The sequence below is a fragment of the Lepisosteus platostomus genome, chromosome 4 (genome assembly GCF_059453375.1).
Source record: "Lepisosteus platostomus isolate fLepPlt1 chromosome 4, fLepPlt1.hap1, whole genome shotgun sequence".
NCBI classification, from domain to species: Eukaryota; Metazoa; Chordata; class Actinopteri; order Semionotiformes; family Lepisosteidae; genus Lepisosteus; species Lepisosteus platostomus.
In genome coordinates, this window is record NC_142614.1 from 76,178,841 (window position 1) to 76,205,204 (window position 26,364).

The 26,364-nt window shown below is 53.5% G+C and overlaps 3 protein-coding genes across 4 annotated transcripts; 2 read left to right on the forward strand and 1 right to left on the reverse strand.

The window, feature by feature from the left end:
* Positions 1-853: 853 nt before the first annotated feature.
* LOC148673868 (protease-associated domain-containing protein 1-like) lies at positions 854-6,563 on the forward strand. The gene is made up of 5 exons (XM_088630790.1): positions 854-1,016; positions 1,818-1,918; positions 3,773-3,882; positions 4,068-4,235; positions 6,083-6,563. Exons 1-5 carry the CDS (start codon positions 950-952, stop codon positions 6,201-6,203), a joined length of 567 nt encoding a protein of 188 aa, XP_088486916.1. The 5' UTR covers positions 854-949; the 3' UTR covers positions 6,204-6,563.
* A 3,942-nt stretch (positions 6,564-10,505) lies between these two features.
* LOC148673869 (perforin-1-like) lies at positions 10,506-14,381 on the forward strand. Its single transcript, XM_088630787.1, has 3 exons — positions 10,506-10,644; positions 11,624-12,184; positions 13,316-14,381. The coding sequence occupies exons 2-3, from the start codon at positions 11,649-11,651 to the stop codon at positions 14,340-14,342; spliced, it is 1,563 nt and encodes a 520-aa protein (XP_088486913.1). The 5' UTR covers positions 10,506-10,644; positions 11,624-11,648; the 3' UTR covers positions 14,343-14,381.
* A 1,628-nt stretch (positions 14,382-16,009) lies between these two features.
* Positions 16,010-25,768, reverse strand: idh3b (isocitrate dehydrogenase (NAD(+)) 3 non-catalytic subunit beta). Of its 2 annotated transcripts, none has more exons than XM_088630789.1 (11): positions 25,632-25,768; positions 23,659-23,844; positions 22,844-22,964; positions 22,428-22,488; positions 21,504-21,636; positions 20,607-20,740; positions 20,427-20,529; positions 19,459-19,605; positions 19,037-19,131; positions 18,089-18,149; positions 16,010-16,919 (listed from the first exon to the last, which is right to left on the reverse strand). In XM_088630789.1, the coding sequence occupies exons 1-11, from the start codon at positions 25,671-25,673 to the stop codon at positions 16,845-16,847; spliced, it is 1,158 nt and encodes a 385-aa protein (XP_088486915.1). In that variant the 5' UTR covers positions 25,674-25,768; the 3' UTR covers positions 16,010-16,844. The 2 variants fall into 2 exon arrangements, with proteins under 2 accessions (XP_088486915.1, XP_088486914.1); XM_088630788.1 differs by lacking the exon at positions 16,010-16,919 and adding an exon at positions 17,049-17,683.
* Between the last annotated feature and the right edge of the window lie 596 nt (positions 25,769-26,364).

The following is a 26,364-nucleotide window of genomic DNA, read 5'->3' on the forward strand; positions in this document are numbered from 1 at the left end:
TTTTTATTTGAATTTGGTGGTCTCCCTGATGGGAGTGTGATGAATTGAGAGTGGTCATGCTCCTTGCCACTCTGAGATCTGTATGATATAGATCGCAGTCCTGGACAGTTCCAAACTAAACTGTCATGTTAAATGCCAGGATGCTCTCAACAAGGCTTTTCTATGCCATCTCTAGGACAGTTTGACTTACATTCAAATTTGTCAATCTTTGAACTACAAACTGCACGTTTTGAGTCTATTAATAGCTTCACACTCAGGGCACTGATATGCTGTCACTGTGGGCCCTGTACAGGGATGAAGAGGAAATCCCTGATCCCAGAGCTCCTGCCCTGCGGTTTCACAGCCGGGACAGGGAAACGGACAAAAGCAAGTGGTGGGGCTTGACGGGACTCTCTCATTGTGCAAATCCAGCCCTATCTTCCACATGCACTGATTGATAACGGACAATCACCTCATTTAGAAAGTTCTTAATTGATGCAAGTTTGATAATTTGTTAGAATGTGTACGTATTGTGAGATTTTTTTTTGTGAAATAAAGTATATCTTGACTGGAAAAAATACGTCCTGTCTACAGGGTGCAAAACAAGCACTCAAGCGGGAACTGGACCGCGAACACACAGGACTCATGCGGACGCCTGCGCAGATACTGAAGCAGGCCGCTTTGTGGATATTAATTAACGACAGTAACGAGCCCCGACTCGCAGCACAAGCCTCTCTGCCAGGAAGAAATCACCGCCCCCAGCTGCCCGGAAGCGCGGAGTTTTAATTCGCTGTTGCGGAGACTGACGGCCCTGCTCGCCAATCGCGTCTCTCCAATCGCGCCGCTGCCAGCCAATCCGAGCAGTTTGCCAATCCGGCTCCTCCCTCGGCGGAGCGGGGCTCTGGTTCTGCGGAGAGGCGCCAGGGCAGCAGCCGGGAGCCGCTGGAGGAGGACTGGGGCTTCGGGCAGGATGCTGTCACGGAGGCTCTGGCTCTGCTTTCTCGTGGTGATCGTGCAGCTGCTGGAGACGCGTGTAGGTGAGGCCCGGGCGCGCAGGTGACGCACAGCCGGGGGAGCCTCGCTCGCACCCCGGCGAGCCGCGGCACCGCCGCTGTCCTCCCGCCTGGCGGGCTACAGCAAGCCGGGCTCGCCGGGGAGGGGAGAGCTCAGTGAGCGCCGAGAGCAGGCGAGGCCGTGGGACAGGGAAGCGAAACTGCGTCTCGACCAGTTTCGTCTTGCATTGAGCTGAACGCTTGAGCGGAGCGCACTGGTCTGGCGACGCACGGCTCGCTGTCTGAGCCGCCTTTCCGTGCGGCTGGGTGTTTGAGCAGGCGTGACTGCAGCCAGCTGCCGGCCTGTCCAGGTGTTGCTTACTCGCACCCGGCTGCGAGACCCTTTCTCTCTCCTCCGGGTGAGAGCGGCTTCACTCGTCCCTCCTCTGTGCAATTAAACTTTAAAACACCGACGGTGTGATTTATAAACAATGATGCAGTGGAATATATTGCGCTTTTTGTGTCCATATCTCTCACCCCTCTCTCTCTCCTCTCCCAGTGTCTCCTCTCTCTCTCCCAGTGTCTCACCCACATCACTCCCTCACCCCAGTGTCTCCTTTCTCTCTCCCAGTGTCTCACCTACAACACTCTCTCACCCCAGTGTCTTACTCCAGTGTCTCCCAGTGGACAGGGGTCAGTGTGATTCTGATGCTGTACAGCGGTCAGTGTGGCTCGGGACAGGGGTCAGCGTGGTGCTGGCCTGTGATCTGTACTGTCCACGGTGCTGTCCTGGCTGCTCGGGACAGTGGGGCGCAGAGTGTGACGCTGGTGTGTGTCTCTCCGCAGGGCTGGGTGTGAACGAGCTGCTGTACTTCCGAGTGCTCAGTCCCCAGGACATCGGCTACATCTTCAGCGCTGCGCCGGCACGCGACTTCGGAGGGGTGTTTGTGAGTGTCCCCCCAGACCCCCTGTCTGGGGCCACAGGCACGGGGCTGTCGGGTTTGTGATCTGGCTACAGGTTGCTGGGAGGCTCCCCTGCGTCACATCACTCCATCATCCACTGAGCACACTCTCACACTGACACACACACATATCCTGTCACACTGAACACACTCTCACACTGACACACACACATATCCTGTCACACTGAGCACACTCTCACACTGACACACACACATATCCTGTCACACTGAGCACACTCTCACACTGACACACACACATATCCTGTCACACTGAACACACTCTCACACTGACACACACACATATCCTGTCACACTGAACACACTCTCACACTGACACACACACATATCCTGTCACACTGAACACACTCTCACACTGACACACACACTCTCACTCAATTCAATTCAAGGTGCTTTATTAGCATGACTGATGGATGCAATCAGTGTTGCCAAAGCAAATGAAAGTAATATTTACATTAAACAAAACAAAAAATAAAGTAAAATCTACAGACATATTACAGACATTTACAACAAAGACATATTATAAAATATTGACATATACTGTAGAAAGAAGGAGCATTATTGGGAGACAGGCTCACTGTTCCTCAGGCTGTGACAGGAGATCACATACTGGGCTGCCAGTTCAACTGAGTTCCCTCCTCCCTCTCCCAGTAGGATTGGGAGCTGCTGTGATTCTGGCAGGTGTGGGAACTCTGGGATTAGATTTCTGAATTTCGGGAAGAATGTTTCTCTCTCAGAGAAACACTCACTCTCTCACCCCCTGTCTTCCCCCGGCCTGGTTGTGACCTGCAGTGCACCCCTGTCTCTCCAGCACTGCAGCAAGCCTGTGGGTGACAGTGTGCTGCAGGGGCTCTAGTGAGGTCCAGAGAGCAGCTCGTTAGCCTCCTGTCCTTTCTGCCCTCTTACCTGAGTCACAGCCGCCAGGTAGTTTAAACGGGTTGATTAAGTACATGACAAGGAAGAAAGTCTTTACAGAAGGGCACAGACGAGCAGGAGCCAGTGAGAGAGGTTGAACTGGAGTGCAGTGGTAAAGGGCTTAGTGGCTGTGATTCTGATGAAGAGCTGGACAGGGTGAAGTAAAGAGGTGAAAGAGAGAAGTGGCTCTAAAGGAACAGCAGCTGAGGAAGGAATGTTCTGTATGGATCACTGTCAGCAAGGAAGAGGTGAAGTGTCTGAAGCACAAGCACAAGCAGCATTAAAATAAATAAAGAGTAAATAACCCCTGCGCTGGGTGGGGTTCTATCTGCTGTACACAAGGGAACGAGAGACCTATTCATAAACCATAATAAGAACCCCTCCAGTTGTACCCAGGGGATTTCTGAGCCAAGATGTTGCAGAGCAGTCTGGTACAGACCAGTATCTCTTATAGACTGGTGTGTGTTTTAATACCAGTGTCTCTTATAGACTTCTGTGTGTTTTAATACCAGTGTGTGTTTTAGGCCGGTGTCACAGACCAGTTTGTCTGTAACGTACAGTTAGGGACACTTTTCTTAGAACTAAACTAGAGGACCGGATCACCTCTGTGACAGTAAGATCCCAGGGAATAACCAACAGGGATTCTGGAGGGGTGGTCTCTCCGAACCACCCTGGAGCTGGAGCTCTGAACAAGCACCAACAGCAATGACTTGCATTGCAGACAGAGCATAAGAAATGGTGCATTTTGATTTTCAGAAGGCTTCTGATGATCGTTCCTCATGAGGACAGTCTATAGGCATGGAGGGAAATGTGTGTTTGGTTCAAGAACCGCATCGGAAGAAGGCTGGGCAGCTCAGGCCTGCCTGTGCTGTGAATTTCACGCGGACTGTTCTCCTTCCCCTCCAGACCAGTCGGTATGAGGAGATCTTCCTGGTGCCCGCAGACCCTGCGGACGGCTGCTCCGAGCTGAGGAACGCTGACCTGATGGAGGGACAGGTCACCCTGCTGGAGAGAGGGTACTGTCTGTGCCCGGTGTGCGTGTCCCAGTGCGCTGCCCAGGCTCGGGGCGTGTCCTGTTGCCGCGGGGACCAAGTGGGATGTGTTCTGAACCCCGTGTTGCCATAGCGATGTGTTTGAACTGTCTGGTTGCCACAGGGACTGAGAGGGATGTGCTGATGCAGTGCCTGTGTTTGGGCTGCAGGGGGTGCTCCTTCGTGTCGAAGGCCCGCCGGGTGGAGACCGCAGGGGGCCGGGCGGTGCTCATTGCTGACAGCGCCCTGGACAACGACAGCCTGTACCTGGACATGATCACTGATGGCACAGCGGAGCTGCCCAGCATACCGGCGCTCTTCATCCTGGGCAGAGACGGGTAAGGAAGGCACTGTACTCGCCAGGGGACTACCCCTCAAGGGTAGAGCAGTAGCTCGAACCCGCAACCCCCCAGCGCTTAGCAGAGAGGCCTGGCCTGCTGTTGGCCACGCAGGCCGAGAGCGGGGAGAGCTGACCTCTGGGAACAAATGGAGTGGCTCCTCGAAGCAGCGAGCTCGTCAGCCAGCCATGATCCTAGTTTTAGGGTCGTCTCGGCTTCTGAGAGCTTTCTGGAATAAGTGTTTTGGAATTCCTGTGGAAGGAAAGACACGGGAGGGTCAGTGGGATCATGGCCAGTTGAGGAGCTGTGGGCTCGGAGAGACCTGTGATCCTCACTGCTCTCGCGCTCCCTGATCATCTTGAAACCGTCTGCAGTTTCGTCCTGTGCTGGGCACCTTGACGTACTTGATCAACACCACTAGAGGGCAGTACAGGCATACAGTGACTTGTCCATGTTAAAGTCTAATTGGCGTCGTACACAAATACCTCACACCTGAAGAAGGCTTCATGGCCGAAATGTTTTCTTTCTTCTCTTTTCAGCGGGGAATAAACCTTGTTCCTTTGCACACTAATACCTTGTTCTGTTGCAGTATCACTTAAATACATAGAAGATAAGAAAGATTACAAATGAGAGGAGGCCATTCGGCCCAGGAATGCAAGGTATCAGCTTCAACAACATGGCTGGGCATCTTGTTCCACACTCCCGCAACCCTTTGGGTAAAGAAGTGGCCCCTGGTCTGTTTTAAATCCACTTCAACACGGTTTCCACTTGTGCCCTCTGGTTTGTGATTGACTGATTATTCTGAAGAATTTCGCTCTGTTGACTGTCAGTGTCTTTGAGGATTATGAATACTTGTTTCAGGTCCCCTTCAGATTCAGTTCCTCCAGGCTGTCAGTGTAGGACACCCCTTGATGTCCCAGAATGCATCTGGTTGCTCTTTGGACTGATTCCAGAGTAGTAATATCTTTGTAACATGGTGACCAGAATTGCATGCAGTATTCTGACTCTAATAAGGCCTTACTAGTGCATTGTACAATCCCAACATAAAATCCCCTGATTTGAATTCTACATTCTTAGCTCTACAGACTTAAGTTTTCCTTGCTTTTTCATTTCTTTCCTTCATTGTCTGGAAGTTGTAAATGATACATCAACATAAACATCCAACACTTTTCACAAGTAGACTCTTGGGATCAGTGTTTCCCATTTTGTATATTTATAGTTTACATTTTAAACACCCTGAATGTGTCTATAGTAAACTTGATCTGCCAGGTGTTTGTCCAGTCTTGAATTTCATCTAAATCTTTTTAAATTACATTTGCAGCTTCTGCAGTGCTTTCTAATCCACTTAATTTTGTACCATCTGCAAACATGACAGGTTTATTGACAACACCAGAATCAGGATGATTGCTATAAATTAGAGCTGTGGTTCCAGTACAGACTCCTGTGGTACTCCACTAATTACATCACTGATATAATTAACGAGCAGTGGTTCTAGTACAGACCCCAGTGGTACTCCACTAACTCAATTTGACCCCTTAACCCAACATTATTATTTTGATTGTCTGATACAGATGTGAGTCAGTTTGTAAGAAAGTTTCGATTTGTACAGCTGGGCATTTTACTGGAGCCACCTGAGTGAAGTATCATGCTTGAGAGCACAACAGCAGTGACCCAGCCAGGATCCGAGCACACAGCCTTGAGTCCCGAGTGCAGAGCCCTAACCGCTCCTCCAGGCCTCTGGCACTTGCTCTTGCCGTGGGCTTGTTGTGATTTGTTCTCGACCAGCACCGTTTCCATGTCCTGCACCAGTTACTCAGCTCCTCCACCTGCTCTCCTCTGTCCCTCAGGCTGATGATCCGCCGCGCTCTGCAGAGACACTCCCTGCCCTGGGCGGTGATTTCCATCCCTGTCAACGTGTCTTCGCTGGCCTCCTTCCCCCTGCAGCAGCCTCCCTGGACACTGTGGTAGCATCACACCCAGGGGGACAGAGATCCAAGGTGCTCAGAGACGCACATGCTCGTGTAGGGGCGTCAGACGGTAGGGGAGACCGAGGTCCACAGTGGAGAAACCACTGCAGGGAAGTGCTCGATATCGGCTGCATCGCTCTGACCTCTGACCCGGAGGGACCCTGACCACAGCAGAGCTGGAGCTGCCCGTGTTGCCGGCCTGCCTCTGCAGAAACCACTGGAGCTAGAGGTACCAGTAACACAGGACTGAGCTCGGAGCTGGGAATCCTGTCCATCAGCTCCTGTTTTTTGTGATTTGTACATTTTTTGACACTTTTGTTGTAAGAAGCCAGTTAATAAAAACCAAGATTATGGTTATGAATTCAGCGTGGGGTTAATGAGGTCGTGAATGCTGTGGGCTGTGTGGTCAAGGGGCTTGAGTGGGCACTGCTGCTGGGTGGCCTTTCCTGACAGATGACCGATCTCACACAATGAGCAAGGCCAGGTCTGGTCTGGGTCAGATCTAGTAGGGGTCATGTGTGTGTCTCCCAGGTGGGGCTGCTGGTGCAGAATGATCCCTGTGTGTCTCCCAGGTGGGGCTGCTGGTGCAGAATGATCCCTGTGTGTCTCCCAGGTGGGGCTGCTGGTGCAGGATGATCCCTGTGTGTCTCCCAGGTGGGGCTGCTGGTGCAGAATGATCCCTGTGTGTCTCCCAGGTGGGGCTGCTGGTGCAGAATGATCCCTGTGTGTCTCCCAGGTGGGGCTACTGGTGCAGGATGATCCCTGTGTGTCTCCCAGGTGGGGCTGCTGGTGCAGAATGATCCCTGTGTGTCTCCCAGGTGGGGCTGCTGGTGCAGAATGATCCCTGTGTGTCTCCCAGGTGGGGCTGCTGGTGCAGAATGATCCCTGTGTGTCTCCCAGGTGGGGCTGCTGGTGCAGAATGATCCCTGTGTGTCTCCCAGGTGGAGCTGCATGTCAGAAGGGGGAGGAGGGAGTCCGACTCCAAGATGCGAGGTCGATGCAGGATTGGTGCAGTGCTCTGCGTGCGCTCTGACTGGCGCAGGTTCCTGTGCAGTATCTGATGTAACAAAATCTTTATACAGCTGAGCTTTTTACTGACCTGGTGTAGGTTCAAGGGAGCCACAGCGGTGCCCTTACTGGGATGCGAACCTTTAGCGCCAGTTAGGAGTTTAAAGCTCTAGCTGTACTTCCACACTGCTGCCCACAATCCGTCTCCTCCCACAGTCCTGTCACAGTCCTGTCTGCCCCAAGGCAAACTCCACACTGCATGGCAACAGCAGGAGCGACAGATAAGGTCAGAAAGTTGGTCAATATGTATAAGGTTCATTATATTTGTAAAGTTGCAAAGTATTACGCACAAAGCACAGAGGCATGTCATTGGAGATCATTAACACAGAACGTTTCCCTGGGTCATAGAGAAGTCTGCGATTACTTCAATTGTCCTCAGATACTTAATTGGCTCCCTTGTTATTGTAGAGACCGCCAGTAGTGTGTTCCAAAAGCAAAACAGGAGAACAGGGAAACTGCTGAAAGAGTAGTGTCAGGTCCAGTTCATCCCTACGGAAGAACAACAGTTATTTCACTGTCAAAGAACCATAGAAATATAGAACAATCCAATATGTGCTTCACACAACTGCGTTTAAAAGCAGCCATTCTAATGAGCCATTATCAGTTAACACAGAAGCTTCAGCAGATGTCACGTACCTTAGACCATAACTGTGCTGTTCCTGCCGAGATCTAACCTCCAGCCTGAGCCCATCCCCTCATAATCACCCTGACATTAACCCAACCAGCTTGGAATTTAAATACCCATACGTGGCGTCGATTCTCCACAGACGGGGAGGAAAAGGAGAAAGACGTCACCCCAGGATGCACATCTAGCAGGAACCTGCAGAACTGCGCGCCTCTCCTGGGATTTTCCTAGATCCCATCTCCTCTCACTTCAGCTCAGGAGCGTAGGAAAGGTTACAAACAAGCCACTAACTACCAAATAAGATAGATGGGCTGGTTGGTCCCTCTTCATTCTTAATCTTCTTGATTAAGATAAGATCACTTTATTGGCCATATACAATTTCTTGCATTAGGAATTTGTCTTTTCACAGACCCCAGCTTGCTCTCCATGAGACACAGACAGGGAGAGAATCTTGGGGTCAGAGCACAGCGTTAGCCATTTATACAGTGCTCCTGGGGTTAAGGGCCTTGCTCAGGGGCCCAACGGAGTAGGATTCCTCTGCCGGCCGCGGGATTCGAACCTTCCAGCTATCCTGATCCTGAGCCACAGAGCCCCGTCACTGCCTGGGAGTCCCAGTGGAAATGAAATTGTGGCGTTGGGCTGTCTGACCAGTGAGTGTGTGGGCTATTTGTCCTGTGTACCAGACTCTTCATACTTCAGCGGTTCTCAGCAGAGGCAGCTCCTAGCAGACAGACTGTCTAAATTGTTGAGGAGTCTGTCCTTTAAACTTGTGTTCGACACCCTGTCCCTCACGCTGCCGTGCTACAGAGAACTCGGCAGGTGTGGCCTGGGGCTCAGCACAGGAGCGTAGCTTAGAGGTCATAGACTGCACACAGCCCCCCCTCGCATGCCCAGAGGAAAGTAGACAGCAGCACAAGTTTACGACTGCCTTTCTGTGAGTACAGCTGCAGCACAGGAGGCTCAGTAAATACCGAAGACCCTGCCGCCAAATAGATAATTTATCATTGTTCAGCTTTACGATCCGCAACATGACTTTCTCCCATGCTCATCCTGATTAATAATTGATATTTAAAAGACAATAACTCCTGCTGGATTAGACTGCACTCCCAGTGAAATTCCTGCAGTGAAAGTTCACACTGACAGCATTTTATTCAGTATTACTATTCAATTCAATGTATTTTTATATAGCGCCTTTCACAACACGTTTGCCCCAAGGCGCTTAACAAAGCGAGTGACCATACATGTTGTGAATACAGAGCAGAAAAGATCATGGAGAAGAGGAACCAAAAACTCTTCTGTAAGGAGAAAAAAAACCTCTAGGGGTCCAAGGTCAACTGGCTGCTCAACCCCTTTGGGCATGCTAAGATTATACCATTGAAAAACAGTTAATAAATTAATGAGGGTATTAATCCATCCATCATGACTTCTGTATGTCAGTACTCCATGCAGTTCTCTGTAGACCTGCAGAATCCTCCTAAACGAAAGCTATATCCACGATGCCCCTCTTGGATCCATAGCAGTGACGCAACATCCAACTCAGATGGTGCCCAGTCCAGCACCATCCGGACATGTGGGGAGGAGAATAGGATAGTCTGGTCAGAACAGATGTATCTACCTGGCGGGCCAACACAGAGACACAGTGGCATATACAGCAGCACCAGCAGCCATGGTTGCAGCAGGCTATGATGTAAGGTGTGAGTAGGCTAGGCTGAAGTAATACATGTTCAGTCTGGATTTGAATATCTATTACTAGTCTAGAAGAGAATAGCTCATAAAAATCCGACAGATTGGCCACGCAGGGCTGCCTCCCTGCTCTTTAGTGATGGTACTAGTGGCAGACAGCAGCAGCAGAGTGGGTTCTGAAGCTCACAGTTCAAATCGGTTTTGCTGACGGAGAAGAAACTGCTCCCATACTTACAGTACTGCGAGGTGCTTCACCCTCCAGCAGGTCAGTGACTCAGAACATACAGCTATGGCAAGTCTGGCTGGGTGAAGTCCCAGCAGCAGTGTGCCCTCTGAAGGAAGCACCACAGTCAGAAATGTAATCAATGTTCGAATATACATTTCTTAACTATAAAACAAAACTAAGGTGGAATCTGTGGCCCCTGTGCTTTTGGAGGGCACTGCCCATCCTCACAGCCCCCCTTTGCTGTTCTGGTGATCTCTAGGATCCCTGGCCCGCATCGTGGATATTAATGGACATATTAGCCATCAATAATGCCAATAAAGAGCTACCAACTGCCTAAATAAAGGTTCACATTTGATTATGTTCTTTACATGTATCATATACATATTTTCAGTGCTCATTATTCAGCAGCAGATGGGTACCATTGATCTCTGGCAGATCTCACTCACAGATGAGCTCCGCTCACAGAACAGCGATAAGCCTGGGAAGGTCACAAGCCCATCCCAGATAGCGCTCAGCACACAGCACCTGTGCAGGGCTCCAGGTGTCACCACTCAGCTCTCCAGACACTGGCTCTTCTTTCCTGGGTGAGAGCTTGTGTTGACTCGGCCCCCCCGATCTTTATCACCTGAGAGCGGGCCAGGCCTGGCATGCTCCCATGGGCTGCAGCGAGAGACAAACAGTGGCCTGGACATAAAAGGGGCGACTGGGTACCGAGCATCAGCAGTCAGAGGGAGCGAGTGAATGAAGTCAGAGCTCTGTGCAGCAGCCCAAGGGTGACCAACAGAGACAGTGAGACTCCAGCCCTGAGACCAAGAGGAAGGACCCAGGCCAGCCCACAAGGTGAGAGCACTGCCTCTGCTAAACGTGCCAGTTTCTACTCTCACCGTCTCTTTCTCTGTTGCTGTGATCCCGCACTGTCGCTGCCCAGAGACGAGCCCCCGGTGATCTCGGACTGTCGCTGTCCAGAGACGAGCCCCCGGTGATCCAGGGTGATCTCGGACTGTCGCTGTCCAGAGACGAGCCCGCGGTGATCTCGGACTGTCGCTGTCCAGAGACGAGCCCCCGGTGATCCAGGGTGATCTCGGACTGTCGCTGTCCAGAGACGAGCCCCCGGTGATCTCGGACTGTCGCTGTCCAGAGACGAGCCCGCGGTGATCCAGGGTGATCTCGGACTGTCGCTGTCCAGAGACAAGCCCCCGGTGATCCAGGGTGATCTCGGACTGTCGCTGTCCAGAGACGAGCCCCCGGTGATCCAGGGTGATCTCGGACTGTCGCTGTCCAGAGACGAGCCCGCGGTGATCTCGGACTGTCGCTGTCCAGAGACGAGCCCCCGGTGATCCAGGGTGATCTCGGACTGTCGCTGTCCAGAGGCGAGCCCCCGGTGATCTCGGACTGTCGCTGTCCAGAGACGAGCCCCCGGTGATCCAGGGTGATCTCGGACTGTCGCTGTCCAGAGACGAGCCCCCGGTGATCCAGGGTGATCTCGGACTGTCGCTGTCCAGAGACGAGCCCCCGGTGATCTCGGACTGTCGCTGTCCAGAGACGAGCCCGCGGCGATCCAGGGTGATCTCGGACTGTCGCTGTCCAGAGACGAGCCCGCGGTGATCCGGGGTGATCTCGGACTGTCGCTGTCCAGAGACGAGCCGCGGTGATCAATATCGTCTAATGGTTACAGAATGCTGAATGGCTATTTCATAGCCCACAGAGGGAGAATTGGTATTCCTCGCACACAACAGCACTGTCATGTACAGTACAGGAGGGAGGAAAGCCGGCTGTAAATTCACGAGGGTTGATGTCGTCCCCCATCTCCTCTCCTCAGAGCGAACCCCGAGCCCCCCGCCGCCATGGCCTCTCTCACACAGCAGCGACTTCGCCCTCTGTCCCTGGCACTGCAGGTGCTGGCACTGCTGGACGGGCACCTCGCGTGCAGGACGGGCTGGTACACGGCGTGCCAGCAGGCTCCCTTCGTGCCCGGCTACAACCTGGCCGGCGAGGGCTTCGACATTGTCCGGATGCAGCGGAAGGGAGCCTACGTGATCGACGTGAGGACCTTCCTGACGCCCAACCAAACCTGCACCCTCTGCGAGAACCGGCTGCAGGGCGGCCAGCTGCAGAAGCTGCCCCTGTCGGTGCTGGACTGGCGCTTCGGCAGCCAGTGCCGGCAGCAGCTGGCCAGCGCCGTGCACGAGTCCTACGAGGCCGTGGTCAGCAGCTCCACCTCCTCCATCAGCAACCAGTGGGAGGCAGGCCTGGACCTGGACAAGGTGGGCAAGGTGGCCTTGGGTGGGACGCAGTCGCAGATCTCGCACTTCGCCATGTCTCACGCCCGAGCGGACAGGTTCGTCTTCTCCTCCGACGAGTTCAGCTGCAAGTCCTACAGGTGAGGGCCGCCGATTCTGCCCCCCGCTGGACACGTGGAGCTCAGCTCATATCGAGGTCCATTCGCTTCACTCCAGCCCATTACGATCTGGCCGAATTATTAACGCAGCAACAGGCAGGAGGATAGGAAAGACAGGGAGGCAGATACCAACAGCGCTATTACTGAATTTCCAAACCCAGCAGCAGGGCCATGGAAGCACAGGCAGGCGTGTAGCACCGTGTAGGTACTGTACAGGCACGGACAGTGAGGTCAGTAAAACTGAAGGCATGTGTTGGAACGTGCCTGACAGTATGAAAGCGTACTGATGTTCTCCGAAGGCAGCGCATTGCGAACAGCGTACTGTATCGCTGCTGTTCAGGAAGCTGGTGCTGCTCAGTTCCAGACACGTGCCGAGCTCCTCAGCCAGTCTGGATCAGTCCAGTCCCAGCCGATCGGGACGGGTCTGCCAGTTTCTATCACGGAGAAAGGGCAAACCTCTACCCAAAGGCACTGTCGGACTTTTCTGTTTTCATCAAATTATCATTTTTAGAGCTCTGATGCCCCCCGCAGGGATTGGGGATACATCCTGGATCTGCAGGAGTCAGGCTGTCCTCTCTCTTCTTTCCCTCCCCCTACACCTGTGTTTAGTTGAGCGCCCCCTACAGCTGAGCCCAGAGAACATGCTTCCCACCTCCAGCACCCCTGTGTCTGACACCCCTCTGGCGCCCCAGGGTTTGGTGGGAGAGCAAAGGAAACTCAAGGGCACAAGGCCCCCCATGATAAGGACTCAAACACACCCACTTTCCTGATCGCAGTTACCCAGCAAAACAGCAGGTTTTAAAACCGCTACACAGGTCTCGCTAGCACCCAGCTGTAGAGGTGGCAGCAGATGAGCTCATCGTCAGGATCAGGACTACATTGAAAAATGGGTTCTTGGGGTACCCAACTCTGTAGGGGCTCTGTACTCAAAGGTGGCGCCCCTACTTAATACCAGGGTAGGCCCCAGTGCAACAGTAACCAAGCCTGAGCTGACAGACCACGTGATCATACAGTAGCTGTGCCCGATACCCACTCACAGGGTATCCTCCTTCGTCCTGCCCCCGGCCGGGCCGATCCCAGTCTCCCACTGCGCTCCTGTTGGTTTCCCCGCAGGTTCAGGCTGACGGACCGGCCGCCCCTGAGCACGGACTTCCTGCGGCACCTGCAGGGCCTGCCGCCGCAGTACAACTCCAGTACCAAGGCCGCGTACCAGCGCCTGATCGACACCTACGGCACCCACTACGTGCGGCAGGCGGAGCTGGGCGGCTGGCTGCGCCGCACCACGGCCATCCGCAGCTGCCTGGCCACGCTGAACGGCCACACGGCCTCCTTCGCCAGCGAGTGCCTGAGCGCCCAGCTGGCGCTGCAGCTGGGGCTGGTGGGCGCCTCCGCCTCCTCCGCCCGCTGCCGGGCCGTGCTGGAGAACCACGACTCCAAGATGGGCTTCTCGTCCGGCTTCCTGGCGCACCTGATGGAGGTGCAGGGGGGGCAGCAGTGGCTCCGCGAGGCCCTGCGCTCCGGGGGCAGCCGCCCCTCCTTCACGGACTGGCTCCGCAGCCTGACGGACTTCCCCGACGTCGTCTCCTGCGCCCTGCACCCCCTGCACGAGCTGGTGCGCGAGCCCCGGGTCCGGGAGGCGCTGAAGAGGGCCGTGAGGAGCCACATCCAGGGCCATGCCCTGCAGGAGGGGAGCGCCGCTGCCCAGTCCTGCTCCGGGGTCCCAAACCTGCACTCCAACTGCTGCCCCCTGGAGCCGGGCTGGGGCCACCTGCGCGTGACCGTGGAGCGGGCCAGCGGGCTGCGCGGAGACCCGGTGGGCCAGACGGAGGGCTACGTGAAGGTGTGGTTCGGCAGCAGGTTCCAGCAGACCCACTTTGTCAAGGAGAACAACAACCCGGTCTGGAACGCCGCCTACGACTTCGGCGCGGGGCACTCGGCCCAGCAGCTGGTCTTCGAGGTCTGGGACAAGGACGTGCAGCACGACGACAAGCTGGGCCGCTGCACGCTCACCCCCCAGCAGGGCTCCCACTCCTCCAGCTGCTCGCTGGCCCAGGGCGGCGTCTTCTACTACTCCTACACCTTCACCTGCGACCCCCACCTGACCGGCCTCAGCTGTCGCACCTACAAGCCCACCCCCTAGTGCAGCGGCAGGGAATGAATAAACCTCCTGAAGCATCCAGCCTGTGTCCATCTGTCCATCTGTTCTCTAATCGCTGTGTCCAGTACGGGTTCGAGGGGCAACCAGGACCCATTCCAGCAAGCTAAGGGCGCAAGGGGGGGTGCAGACTGGACAGGATGCCAGTCCATCGCAGGGAACACAGACACGCACTCACATCAGGGGCAGTCATCCCAGAAACCAGTTAGCCTACCAGCACGTCTTCGGACTCTGGGAAGAAACCCACACACACACACGGAGAGAATTCGAACTCCCCCCGATATCTCCACAGGTTGCGAATTGAACCCCAGGGCCCCAGAGCTGCAGGCCAGCAATGCTGATCACTGCACTGTCTACGCGTGGGTGCTCCTTAAAGTGTGTGCAATTTCGTGTTTGTGGTCTGCAGAGCTTTAAAACCCAGTTGTCTAAATGACACGACCTCTCTTCTTCCTTTGTGTTTTAAGTAAAGTTTTAAGATTAAGGCAGGAATCCCAGCTCAGTGCACTTCCAACGAGCCCAAAGAGGATGCAGATGAAATGGCAGAATTCAGACCCTGAGAGCCTCTGCATTAGCTATGCCCATCTCCATGAGGAGTGTGGCTTGTCAGTCCCCTTGAGATTAAAAGCCTCATTATCCAGGTTAGAAAAGTGACATTGCTCAGTGGGTGGTGGCTCATGTCATACAGGTTGGTAAACACTAAGGGTAGGAGTGTTCAACCTGGTGTACTGATTGAACTCCACCCTGATTGAACTTCCACAGTCTGACCTCCTTGCAGTTTCCCTTCCTTCACCTGGCGCTGTCTCCCAGGTGGGGCTGCTGGTGCAGAATGATCCCTGTGTGTCTCCCAGGTGGGGCTGCTGGTGCAGAATGATCCCTGTGTGTCTCCCAGGTGGGGCTGCTGGTGCAGAATGATCCCTGTGTGTCTCCCGGTGTAGAATGGCCACTGTATCTCCCAGGTGGGGCTGCACTTCATTGGGGTGGGGTGAAATTGTAAAGGAATTCTTTGGGAGTTAAATTCTTTTGTGTTAAAAGATCCATATAGATATGTTTCGGTAAGACCACGAAATTCTTTGGACTGATCAACAACAAACTACCAAACAGGGCAGATGAGCTGAATGGTTCTTCTCTTCTGTAACTGTTCTCTGGGCTCTACCCACTGGCCCACACTGCCTCCCTCTCTCTGGGCTCTACCCACTGGCCCACACTGCCTCCCTCTCTCTGGGCTCTACCCACTGGCCCACACTGCCTCCCTCTCTCTGGGCTCTACCCACTGGCCCACACTGCCTCTCTCTCTCTCAGCTCTACCCACTGGCCCACACTGCCTCCCTCTCTCTGGGCTCTACCCACTGGCCCACACTGCCTCTCTCTCTCTCTCTGGGCTCTACCCACTGGCCCACACTGCCTCTCTCTCTCTGGGCTCTACCCACTGGCCCACACTGCCTCCCTCTCTCTGGGCTCTACCCACTGGCCCACAGTGCCTCCCTCTCTCTGGGCTCTACTCACTGGCCCACACCGCCTCCCTCTCTCTGGGCTCTACCCACTGGCCCACACCGCCTCCCTCTCTCTGGGCTCTACCCACTGGCCCACGCTGCCTCTCTCGGCTCTAATCATTCCCTCTCTTCAATGGAAATTATTTTACTGAGTTAAGAACATTCTAAATTTCAAAGAAAATTTATTTGATCCACAGAAACAGATATACATGTTGAAGGAACACATAACCAAGCTCCTCACGGCTGCAGCCACAGCTGCCAGGCTGTGCAGATCCAGTTCTCCCCGCTGGGTCAGCAGCGCCGAGTGTCAGCGAGAGTGGGGCTCCGCCACAGCTCAGACAGCTGCAGGGCCCAGCGCTGCTCCCCACAACTGTGCTTCTCACGACAGAGCAATGTGTGCTTTCCAGTGAAGAGGTGCATTTAATCAATGATACTTTGTTGTTTAGCGTTGCCTTTACTGTAAATAACAAGCGAACGGTTGGAACGAGCAGTTTCTGGCAAGACAGCAGATGCTGAAGACCACAGCCAGCCTCACATGCGTTAATGAGTGCAGCGGTCAGGGTGAAACACACTCAAGCTGCAGAACAGGCAGGACTGCATCTATTCTGCCACTCAGCTACCTCGCCCGGACACTAACCACTCTCCTCATGGAAGAGCAGAACTCGAATTCCGCACAATATGCTCAGTACGGAGTAAGAGAGGGACACAGACAGAAAGAAGTACTGACACCTCTACAATGCTAGCTTAAAACTAAGTATTTTTCTTTTTCCCCAAATATTGGAAACCAATAAATGATCTCACAGGAGCAGTGCTGTTGAGCATGCTGCAGGGTGTGTATGGAACCGGGCTTTCGTGCCACAGCCCGGAGGAACCAGGGGGAAGAGAGCAGAGACCGGGAATAAGCACAGGGAACAGGGGGCCGACTGAATACAGGCTGGGTTGCTAATCAGCTCAGAGAGGGCGTGGCGGATCAGAAGGCGAGGATCAGTAGCGTGCCTCAGAGCAGGTTGGCGATGACGGCTCTGGTGAACTCATCACAGGAAGCATAGCCTCCCAGGTCTCCTGTCCTCACCTGACAAGAACACAGGCACACTGTTAGACATGAAAGAGCACATTAACAAATCTGTATTAAACTGTTGCAAACTTATGCTGGAAGTGGCTCCAATTCACACAGGCCGCAGTCACAGACTCGCACGCAGTCTGATAGCTTTGATTTTTATTTCCTTTAAATGAAGTTCAGTCTCGACTGTAACACCGCCCAGAGAGCCAAGGGACACCAACTGTTCAGCACACACTGACAGGACACCTCAGTGTAGTCCTGTCACGTCCAGCCCCAGGAGTGTCAGCCTGCCTCCTAGAGCTCCCGGGCTGCAGGGAGGGGCAGGAGCCCAGCCTGCCCTGAGTGCACAGCTGTCGGCCTGAGACACCGCACAGACAGGGGCTGCGGGAGGCTGGGTACGAGCTGAGCGAGGGGCCACAGGTGTGAGGGACCCAGGTAAGTGTCTCCCAGGTGATCCAGAGGTGGCTGGAGTTCATAAGACCATCCAAAAAGGTACAAGATGAAGGTGGCACTAACAGCACACATATATTTCTTATTTACAAGAAGAAGCCCTGCAGTGACAGAAACAGCCCGGGGGCAATCTGGGCTGGGGCAGTTAGACGTGCAGGACAGGAGGAGGGCAGCAAGCAGTGTCCCAGGGGAGTGTGGGTATTGGGGTTTCTTGGGAAGGGGCTCCCAGTCGGTCCTCAGCGCAGATGAGTGGGGTGAAGGTTGTCGATGACGGCGCGCACAAAATCACTGGTGGTAGAGTACCCCCCCAGATCTCTCGTTTTCACCTGGGACACAGAGGGACAGGGAGATGGAGAGGGAAGGAGGGAGCTTTTTCAGCCATGGCAATGGATAAATACATATATGGACAACAGTGGACATCCTGTTAATCATTCTCAAATACAGCGAGCACAGTGCTGGAATAGTGTCCCACACTGACCCAGCGTCTCTCACACAGTCAGTGTGGACACTGGGGCCTGTGGGGTCAAAAGAAGACACTGACATCCAAGGTCACAGAACTTGCCAGTGGCCAGGCAGAGGAACAGAGCCTGTAACAGCTTACTGTTAACCACATGCCCGAAGGAGCACAGTGCCAGACTAGGGGGCTCCATCTCCTGCAGCAGCAGGCACGCACACTGGCCAGAGCACAGTACTGGGGCAGCAGACACAGGACACAGAGAAAGGGACATTACCTTGCCCAGCTTGATCACCCTCTTCACCGCCTCAGTCACCATGTGGGAGTGGTACTCCAGGCTGCAACAACATCAGCACAGTCAGGCAACAGAGCACTGAGGCTACACCTCCGCCACCGGCAGTTCAACAGCCATACTTACAGGACAGACTGTCACTGTGCAGATTGCTGTATGTGCAACAGGGCCTGCCTGCACTCCTGCAGGACAGGGCCTGCTCTCACAGCATGGAAAACTGCTCTCCACCCACTAAACTCTAAACACTAAACACACCAACCACTCTCTCCTCCGGGACACTAAACAGAGGCAGAGAAGGGATTATCTACACGGCTGTACTCCAGATGCTAGATACCCAGCACACGTTTTACCACAACAACCAATGGCCACTTAACAGCAGAATAGATAGATATTTTATTAACGCCTTAACAAAATCATACAATAATACAACACAGTAAGTGAGAAGTGCAGCAAAAAATAATGGACAAGGAGTTAAAATTCCCATTCTCAGAACTCGGCGCAGTTTGGAGGCAGCCCGAGAACAGAGCCACGGTTCCAAATCATGAAGTACTGACAAGGGCACGGAGCCTCTAACAGGGCTTTGGGAATTAGAGACGTGCTCCCTAATTAGGGCCAGCAATGTGGAGGACAAGTTAGAGTGCTGGAGTTGGAACTGGGCGGTTGTGGGTTCTATTACCAGGAGGCATCACCCGAGAGCAGAATATTTCACTTGGACTTCCACAGCAAAATGCTCTGCTGCATAAACAGGTACAAATGGAAATGGCTTTGGACAGATTTATCAGCCTAGCCAGGTATCTGTACTCCAAATCTCTTAGATATACAGATTTTAATATACAGATTCTAATATAGTGTACCATGTCAGTTTGTGCTTGGGGGTACAGTCTGTGATGCCAGTGTGTGTCTGGGGGGTACAGTCTGGGCTGAGACACTCACTTGAGGTGGCGCAGCATGTTGGCAGCACTGAGCAACATGGCCGTGGGGTTGGCGATGTTCCTGCCCACAGCCTGGGCAAAGGGGTGCCGCGCACCCTGAAACAGAGAAAGAGGGTGTTGGGATGGACACTGATGAAAAGAGTCCTACCCCAGACACACACACACTGTCTCCCACAGCCTACCCCAGACACGCACACGCACACGCACACAGCCCAACAGTCCTACCTCAGACATACACACAGTCCCACAACCCGACAGTCCTACCTCTGATCCAGGATGATCTCGGACTGTCACACACACACTCACACACACTCACACACACTCACACACACTCACACACACTCACACACACTCACACACTTGGAGTCAGAGACACTCTAACGGAGACTAAGTGGAGGTCAGTAGAGCCTGCCGATGACTCACGGTCTCGAAGACGGCGTACTCCGCGCTGTAGCTCTCTCCTGGTACCACGCCGGCTCCCCCCACCAGTCCGGCTGCCAGGTTGTCGATGATGTTTCCATACAGGTTGGGCATCACAAGCACATCAAACTGGTACGGGTTCTGCACCAGCTGGGGAAGCAGCACACAGAGTGGCATTAACCTAAGGCTCTGGCCATAGTGCCGCATTGGCACTGCTGACACCTTGCCCTGCCCCCTGCATGAGACTGACACCCCACCCCTCCCATCACGAGGGGCAGACACACTGACAGTCCCGCCCACTACTTGAGATTGACACCCCACCCCTCCCATCACGAGGGGCAGACACACTGACAGTCCCGCCCACTACTTGAGATTGACACCCCACCCCTCCCATCACGAGGGGCAGACACACTGACAGTCCCGCCCACTACTTGAGATTGACACCCCACCCCTCCCATCACGAAGGGGCAGACACACTGACAGTCCCGCCCACTACTTGAGATTGACACCCCACCCCTCCCATCACGAAGGGGCAGACACACTGACAGCCATACCCATCACCAGGGATGGAGACATTGCCCCTCCCACTGCTTGGGACTCATGTCCATGTGGGACAAATGAGAGATTGAGAGAAAGGAGGGAGGAGAAGCAGGACAGCAGAGACCAGAAGGGAAACAAAGGAGGAGACGGGAGAGGATTCTCAGGGGCAGGCGAACACACAGTGAATGAGCACTCACGACATTCACAAATTAAAACAAACTGCTTATTAAGAAAAAAATATTAAAAACCTAGAATTATAATACAAAATCCAGTAACAAACACACAGGCCAGTGAATAATAAAAGTCCCGTTTATGCAAGTTCATTCTTACAATCTCGGCCAGCCCAGGGAGAGAGAGAGAGCGCTGGCAGCTCAACGAGCACCACGGCTTCCTGTCTGCGAGCTCACGCTCTGAGGACGTGGAGCCAATACCTGCATGCAGCAGTTGTCGATGATCATGTTCTCATATTTGATCTTGGGGTAGAATTCGGCCACCTCTGCACAGCTCTGCAGAAAGAGTCCGTCGCCAAGCTTCCTGCAGCCAGAGACACACAGTTAACGGCAGACACAGCGCGCAGGACTGACAGAAAAGCAGCACGGAGACGGACTGACATGATGTTGGCCTTGTGCACCGCGGTGACCTTGCTGCGGCCCTTCTTGGTGGCGTAGTCGAAGGCGAACTTGGCGATGCGGCGAGACTTCTCCCGCGTGATGATCTTCAGACACGCGATCACTCCCGTCACACTCTGAGCGCAGGCAGGCGTGAAGGAGGGGGGAGGGAGGAAGCAGAGAGGGAGAGGGAAGAACACTGAGCATCCAAGAGCAGCCGAAACAGCTCTTCATCACACATCTGCCACTCAGGAACTGGGGCACACAGAGCTGCTGCACTCTACAGTATTACTGCAGTGAGAGGTGAGCCGTGAGGACATGAGAGGTGAGCAGTGAGAGGTGAGGCGGTGAGGGGTGAGAGGTGAGGCAGAGAGGCAGAGAGGGGTGAGAGGTGAGCAGTGATGCGGCGAGGGGTAAGAGGTGAGGCAGCGAGGGGTGAGCGGTGAGGCAGCGAGGCAGCGAGGGGTGAGGCAGCGAGGCAGCGAGGGGTGAGAGGTGAGGCAGCGAGGCAGCGAGGGGTGAGAGGTGAGCTGTGAGGCAGCGAGGGGTGAGCGGTGAGGAAGAGAGGGGTGAGAGGTGAGGCAGCGAGGCAGAGAGGGGTGAGAGGTGAGGCAGCGAGGCAGCTAGGGGTGAGAGGTGAGGCAGCGAGGCAGCGAGGGGTGAGAGGTGAGGCAGCGAGGCAGCGAGGGGTGAGAGGTGAGGCAGCGAGGCAGCGAGGGGTGAGAGGTGAGGCAGCGAGGCAGCGAGGGGTGAGAGGTGAGGCAGCGAGGCAGCGAGGGGTGAGAGGTGAGCCGTGAGGCAGCGAGGGGTGAGAGGTGAGCCGTGAGGCAGCGAGGGGTGAGAGGTGAGGCAGCAAGGCAGCGAGTGCCATACAGTGTCAGAATGCATGGCACGCTGTACCTCGTGCTCCAGAGAGCTGTACTCCCCCTCAGTCTGCTCACGGATGATCACCAGGTCCAGGTTATTGTGCCGGGTGCTGTACCCCGGCAGACTGTTCACATGGACCACATTTGCAAAAAGGTCCAGCTTCCTCCTGAGAAAGACAACAGCACAGCACATCACAGATGGTTCACTACCTGAAGTCCTGTTAAACCTACTGTTTATCACAAATGTTGCAATATGATGCACTACTTTTTAAACAACAGTAAAAGCTGTACTACGTGACTTTCTGTGAACTATAGTGGTCTACTAAGTCAACCTTTACTGTCCTGTTCCATCTGATGTAGACAATGTGTAATCTTAGCCAAGATGCATCTTGAAATACTGACACTACCGCCCCAGTCTTGCTCTGCACTGCCTGGTGTGCGTGTCCTCTCTCCCGCGAGGGCTGTATGGAATAACTGCTGCCGTGTGCTTGCTGCATTTCCTTTCACTCACACATCAAAGCTTTCTAGTGATGTGAAAAGCAAGCCAACACCAAGAATTAACGTATGTGAAGCTCTAGGTTATTTTATTCTTTTGCTCCTTGCTTGAAATGTAATTGTATCATTAAAGTACTACAAAGTATGCTGTAATAAGTAATTGTGTATGACTACACAACTGTAATAATAATAATGATCACAGTTGTAAGTGAGAATGTATAAGAGAGTGTTACCACTTATTTTAATTTCAGCTTACATACTGTCACATGACGTTCTATAACGTTGGGTTTATCACTCCCCATGGATGCCAGACAGTGAAGCCTTAAGCATAACTGTGCAATGACGTAACAGGTAAAAAGCTATTTTTCCAGCAGTGCAAGTGTAACTCGAGTGCTATTCTCCAAACGGCACACACCAGTGAAGAGAAACTGTCTCTCCATCATCGCCTGTCAGCTGTACTCACCGCAGCCTCATCTCGTAGGAGGCCAGCTCGCCCTTGTACTCCATGGGCGTGTGGATCTTCCCTAGAGGGAGAGGCAGCAGGGAGGGACAGAGACAGAGAGTGAGACACAGAGTGATCAACAGCTGAGACAGTCTGATAGAAACAAAACCTGCACCAATCTGCTTTAGAATGAGAAAGTCTCTTCGCTTTGCAAACACAGTGAATAAAATCAGGTGTGCACATTTACACAGCCAGGGTTCATACTGCAGCCGTCGGAGTGAAGTGTATGGCACTACCGCCACCCCTGGAGCTCAGTGTCCCACTGACCACTGCTCTTTTCTCAGAGCCCTGACCCCTGACCTCCAGCCCACAGCCCTGACCCCTGACCCCTGCTCCCTATCCCAGAGTCCTCAACCCCTCCCTCCCTCTCACTGCACCTTTAATGGCCACCCGGTTGGTCCTCATGGAGCCCAGCACTTCCTCCAGCTTGCCCTCACTGGCCGTGTTCTGTACCTCGCTGAGATGGAACTCCTCAAACTCCACCGGGACATCCCCGGCCTGCGAGAGACAGACAGGAGGGAGAAGAGACGCACCTTGAAAACTACTATTTCTCCAACATGGCTCTTCCCCACTGTTCTCTTGCACAAGGATGACTGAAAAGTGTTAAAAACGTGCCTTCCTTACTCTCACCTTCTCAGACGTGATTTTGTCGCAACTGGGTCTACCAGCAATGCTCTGGTGCTGCGACCGACTGCTGGGCAGCATCGGCGTCACGTTAAAGAGAAAGAGGCGCGAGCAGAGGCAGCGATACAAATCCTCGAGCAATATACGCACAACACAGGCCCTGTGGCCTCATCCCATTAGTAACTGGTCTTGTGTTCTTACTGTCAGGATAAGAGAAGAATAAACAAGAACAGACAGCAGAGAAACCGAGCTGCACCTCCACCGGGCTGTCAGTGTGGTGTAACAGATACACAGCAGTACAGCTGTACGTTATGAGTGGGCAGACTCTGAGGGTGCCCAGAAAACCGCTGTGGGAAGTACTGTACAGCTGTAAGACGAGAGATTGTCAGGCGTTAATATAAGTTAATAAAAGCATTGGTATCAGACAATACTGTACGGCTAAATGTAAGGTTCAGACGTGCAAGATGCCCTGTTTGAGTGTTTAACAGGGTGTGTCTTCATGTGCGGTGTGGCTGTGTCCCAGCCCCCAGGACACGGAACAGAGGGAAGAAGGGCGAGAGTGCATTACCTTGAACACCTCCTTGACGGCGGTCATGAGCTCGGGTCCCACGCCATCCCCTGGGATCATGGTCACCCGAAATATGCTGTCAGCATGGGCAGGAGGCGCAGCCTGGGCAGACTGGGAGGCGCAGCACAGGCCATGTGCCACCCTGAGCCCACGAGAGCTCTGCTGGAGCCAGTGGGCGCTGAGACCCTACAACACACAGAGTCAGGACTAACACAGCACTGACACAGAGTGACACACAGAGGGAGCACTGACACAGCATTTTCACAGAGTGACACAGGGTCAGGATTAACACAGCATTTACACACAGTCAGCACTGATGCAGAGACACAAAGAGTCTGCACTGACGCAGAGTGACACACACAGTCAGCACTGAGGATTAATATACAGAGTCAGCACTGACGCAGAGTGACACAGAGTTAGCATTAACACATTATTAGTACAGGCTCACACAGATTCAGAATTAACACAGCACTGACACACCATTAACACACAGAGTAAGAACTAACACAGCATTAACACAGGATTAATATACAGGGTCAGGATTGACACATTAGTACAGACACACAGAGCAGCACTGGGAGTCACAGGGGAGGACAGACTCACACAGAGCAGCACTGGGAGTCACAGGGGAGGACAGACTCACAGGGAGTGACAGGGGAGGACAGACTCACACAGAGCAGCACTGGGAGTGACAGGGGAGGACAGACTCACAGGGAGTGACAGGGGAGGACAGACACACACAGAGCAGCACTGGGAGTGACAGGGGAGGACAGACTCACAGGGAGTGACAGGGGAGGACAGACTCACACAGAGCAGCACTGGGAGTGACAGGGGAGGACAGACTCACACGGAGCAGCACTGGGAGTGACAGGGGAGGACAGACTCACAGGGAGTGACGGGAGGACAGACTCACACAGAGCAGCACTGGGAGTCACAGGGGAGGACAGACTCACATGGAGCAGCACTGGGAGTGACAGGGGAGGACAGACTCACAGGGAGTGACAGGGGAGGACAGAGTCACACAGAGCAGCACTGGGAGTCACAGGGGAGGACAGACTCACAGGGAGTGACAGGGGAGGACAGACTCACACAGAGCAGCACTGGGAGTCACAGGGGAGGACAGACTCACAGGGAGTGACAGGGGAGGACAGACTCACACAGAGCAGCACTGGGAGTGACAGGGGAGGACAGACTCACAGGGAGTGACAGGGGAGGACAGACTCACAGGGAGTGACAGGGGAGGACAGACTCACACAGAGCAGCACTGGGAGTCACAGGGGAGGACAGACTCACAGGGAATGACAGGGGAGGACAGACTCACACAGAGCAGCACTGGGAGTCACAGGGGAGGACAGACTCACAGGGAGTGACAGGGGAGGACAGACTCACACAGAGCAGCACTGGGAGTGACAGGGGAGGACAGACTCACAGGGAGTTACAGGGGAGGACAGACTCACACAGAGCAGCACTGGGAGTCACAGGGGAGGACAGACTCACACAGAGCAGCACTGGGAGTCACAGGGGAGGACAGACTCACACAGAGCAGCACTGGGGGTCACAGGGAACGGGAGATGGCGATCCCAAATCTGGATCAACTATGGAAACTCCGTCTGAGCCCGTGCTCACACTCACAGTTGAGATGGAAGTTTTTTATGCCATATTCACCGACTGCATTGCTGGACTAAGCCTGAAACACTGTATTCTCCAGTAAATCCTTTGCCATAGACTTGGTGGTATAGCCTGATACCTCAACAAGAATCATTCCAATTCGTTTTTGACTAAATTCAAACAAAAGCACTTGATCCGTATCTTACAAAGTGCGCCAGTCCGCACCAGCTCTGCATCTTCACTGCCTTTCAGGCCTGTGATAACAGGCAGGGCTCCAGCAGCCCCGTCTTCCCTCTCTCTCTCTCATCCCCCAAGCCTACCCCCTCGTCTCCGTCTCTCTCCCGGACCAGTCCGAACCCCCTCACCTTGCTCAGTGCTGACAGACCCCCTCTGATAGCCGCCGCCATGCTGCAGGTGTGCTTATGACCCTGACACCGGAAGCAAAACTCTCCTCAGCAGTTCTGCTTCTGGGTCACGCCGCTCCTGCGCCCTGTAACGTGACGTCACAATACCGTGGTCGAATGGGAAGAGAGCTGTCTGGCAGGATTTATAATTAACCTTTAATCCGTATGACTTTTTTAAATGCTTTATTTAAAACCATAACCAAAACACGAAAATCGTTAATTGACATTTAACGAAATAAAATAGTGTGTAAACTGTCGAAGAAAACCCTTCACTCAGGTTAGGTGTGGTCAAGCAGAGTCATTTATTCATGCCCATGGGGAGAATACAATCATACAGATCTGAGCAGCTCTCATACAGATCTGGGGGTAACCTCTCCACCAAGATGGTTAATGCGAGAAGGGAGGGAGGAAGCAGAAAATCTGTGGGAAATAGAGGGCATAGGTCAATATCTCAAGAAACTGTGAAAAACATTATCATGTTTAAGTAAAGAATGTGATTTGCACCAGAAAAAAAGAAATTGTTGCTATGTAACTGGTACCGTGTCAAAATGTAATGAGATGTGATCATATATACTGTTTTAAGTATGTATATTAATGTAAAGCTTTCTAATTTGTGATGCCCTGTATTTTTTTTGCGAAAAGAAAATAAAGTTCTTAAAAATCGAAATCGATGAGTTTAATACAGTGAATTCAC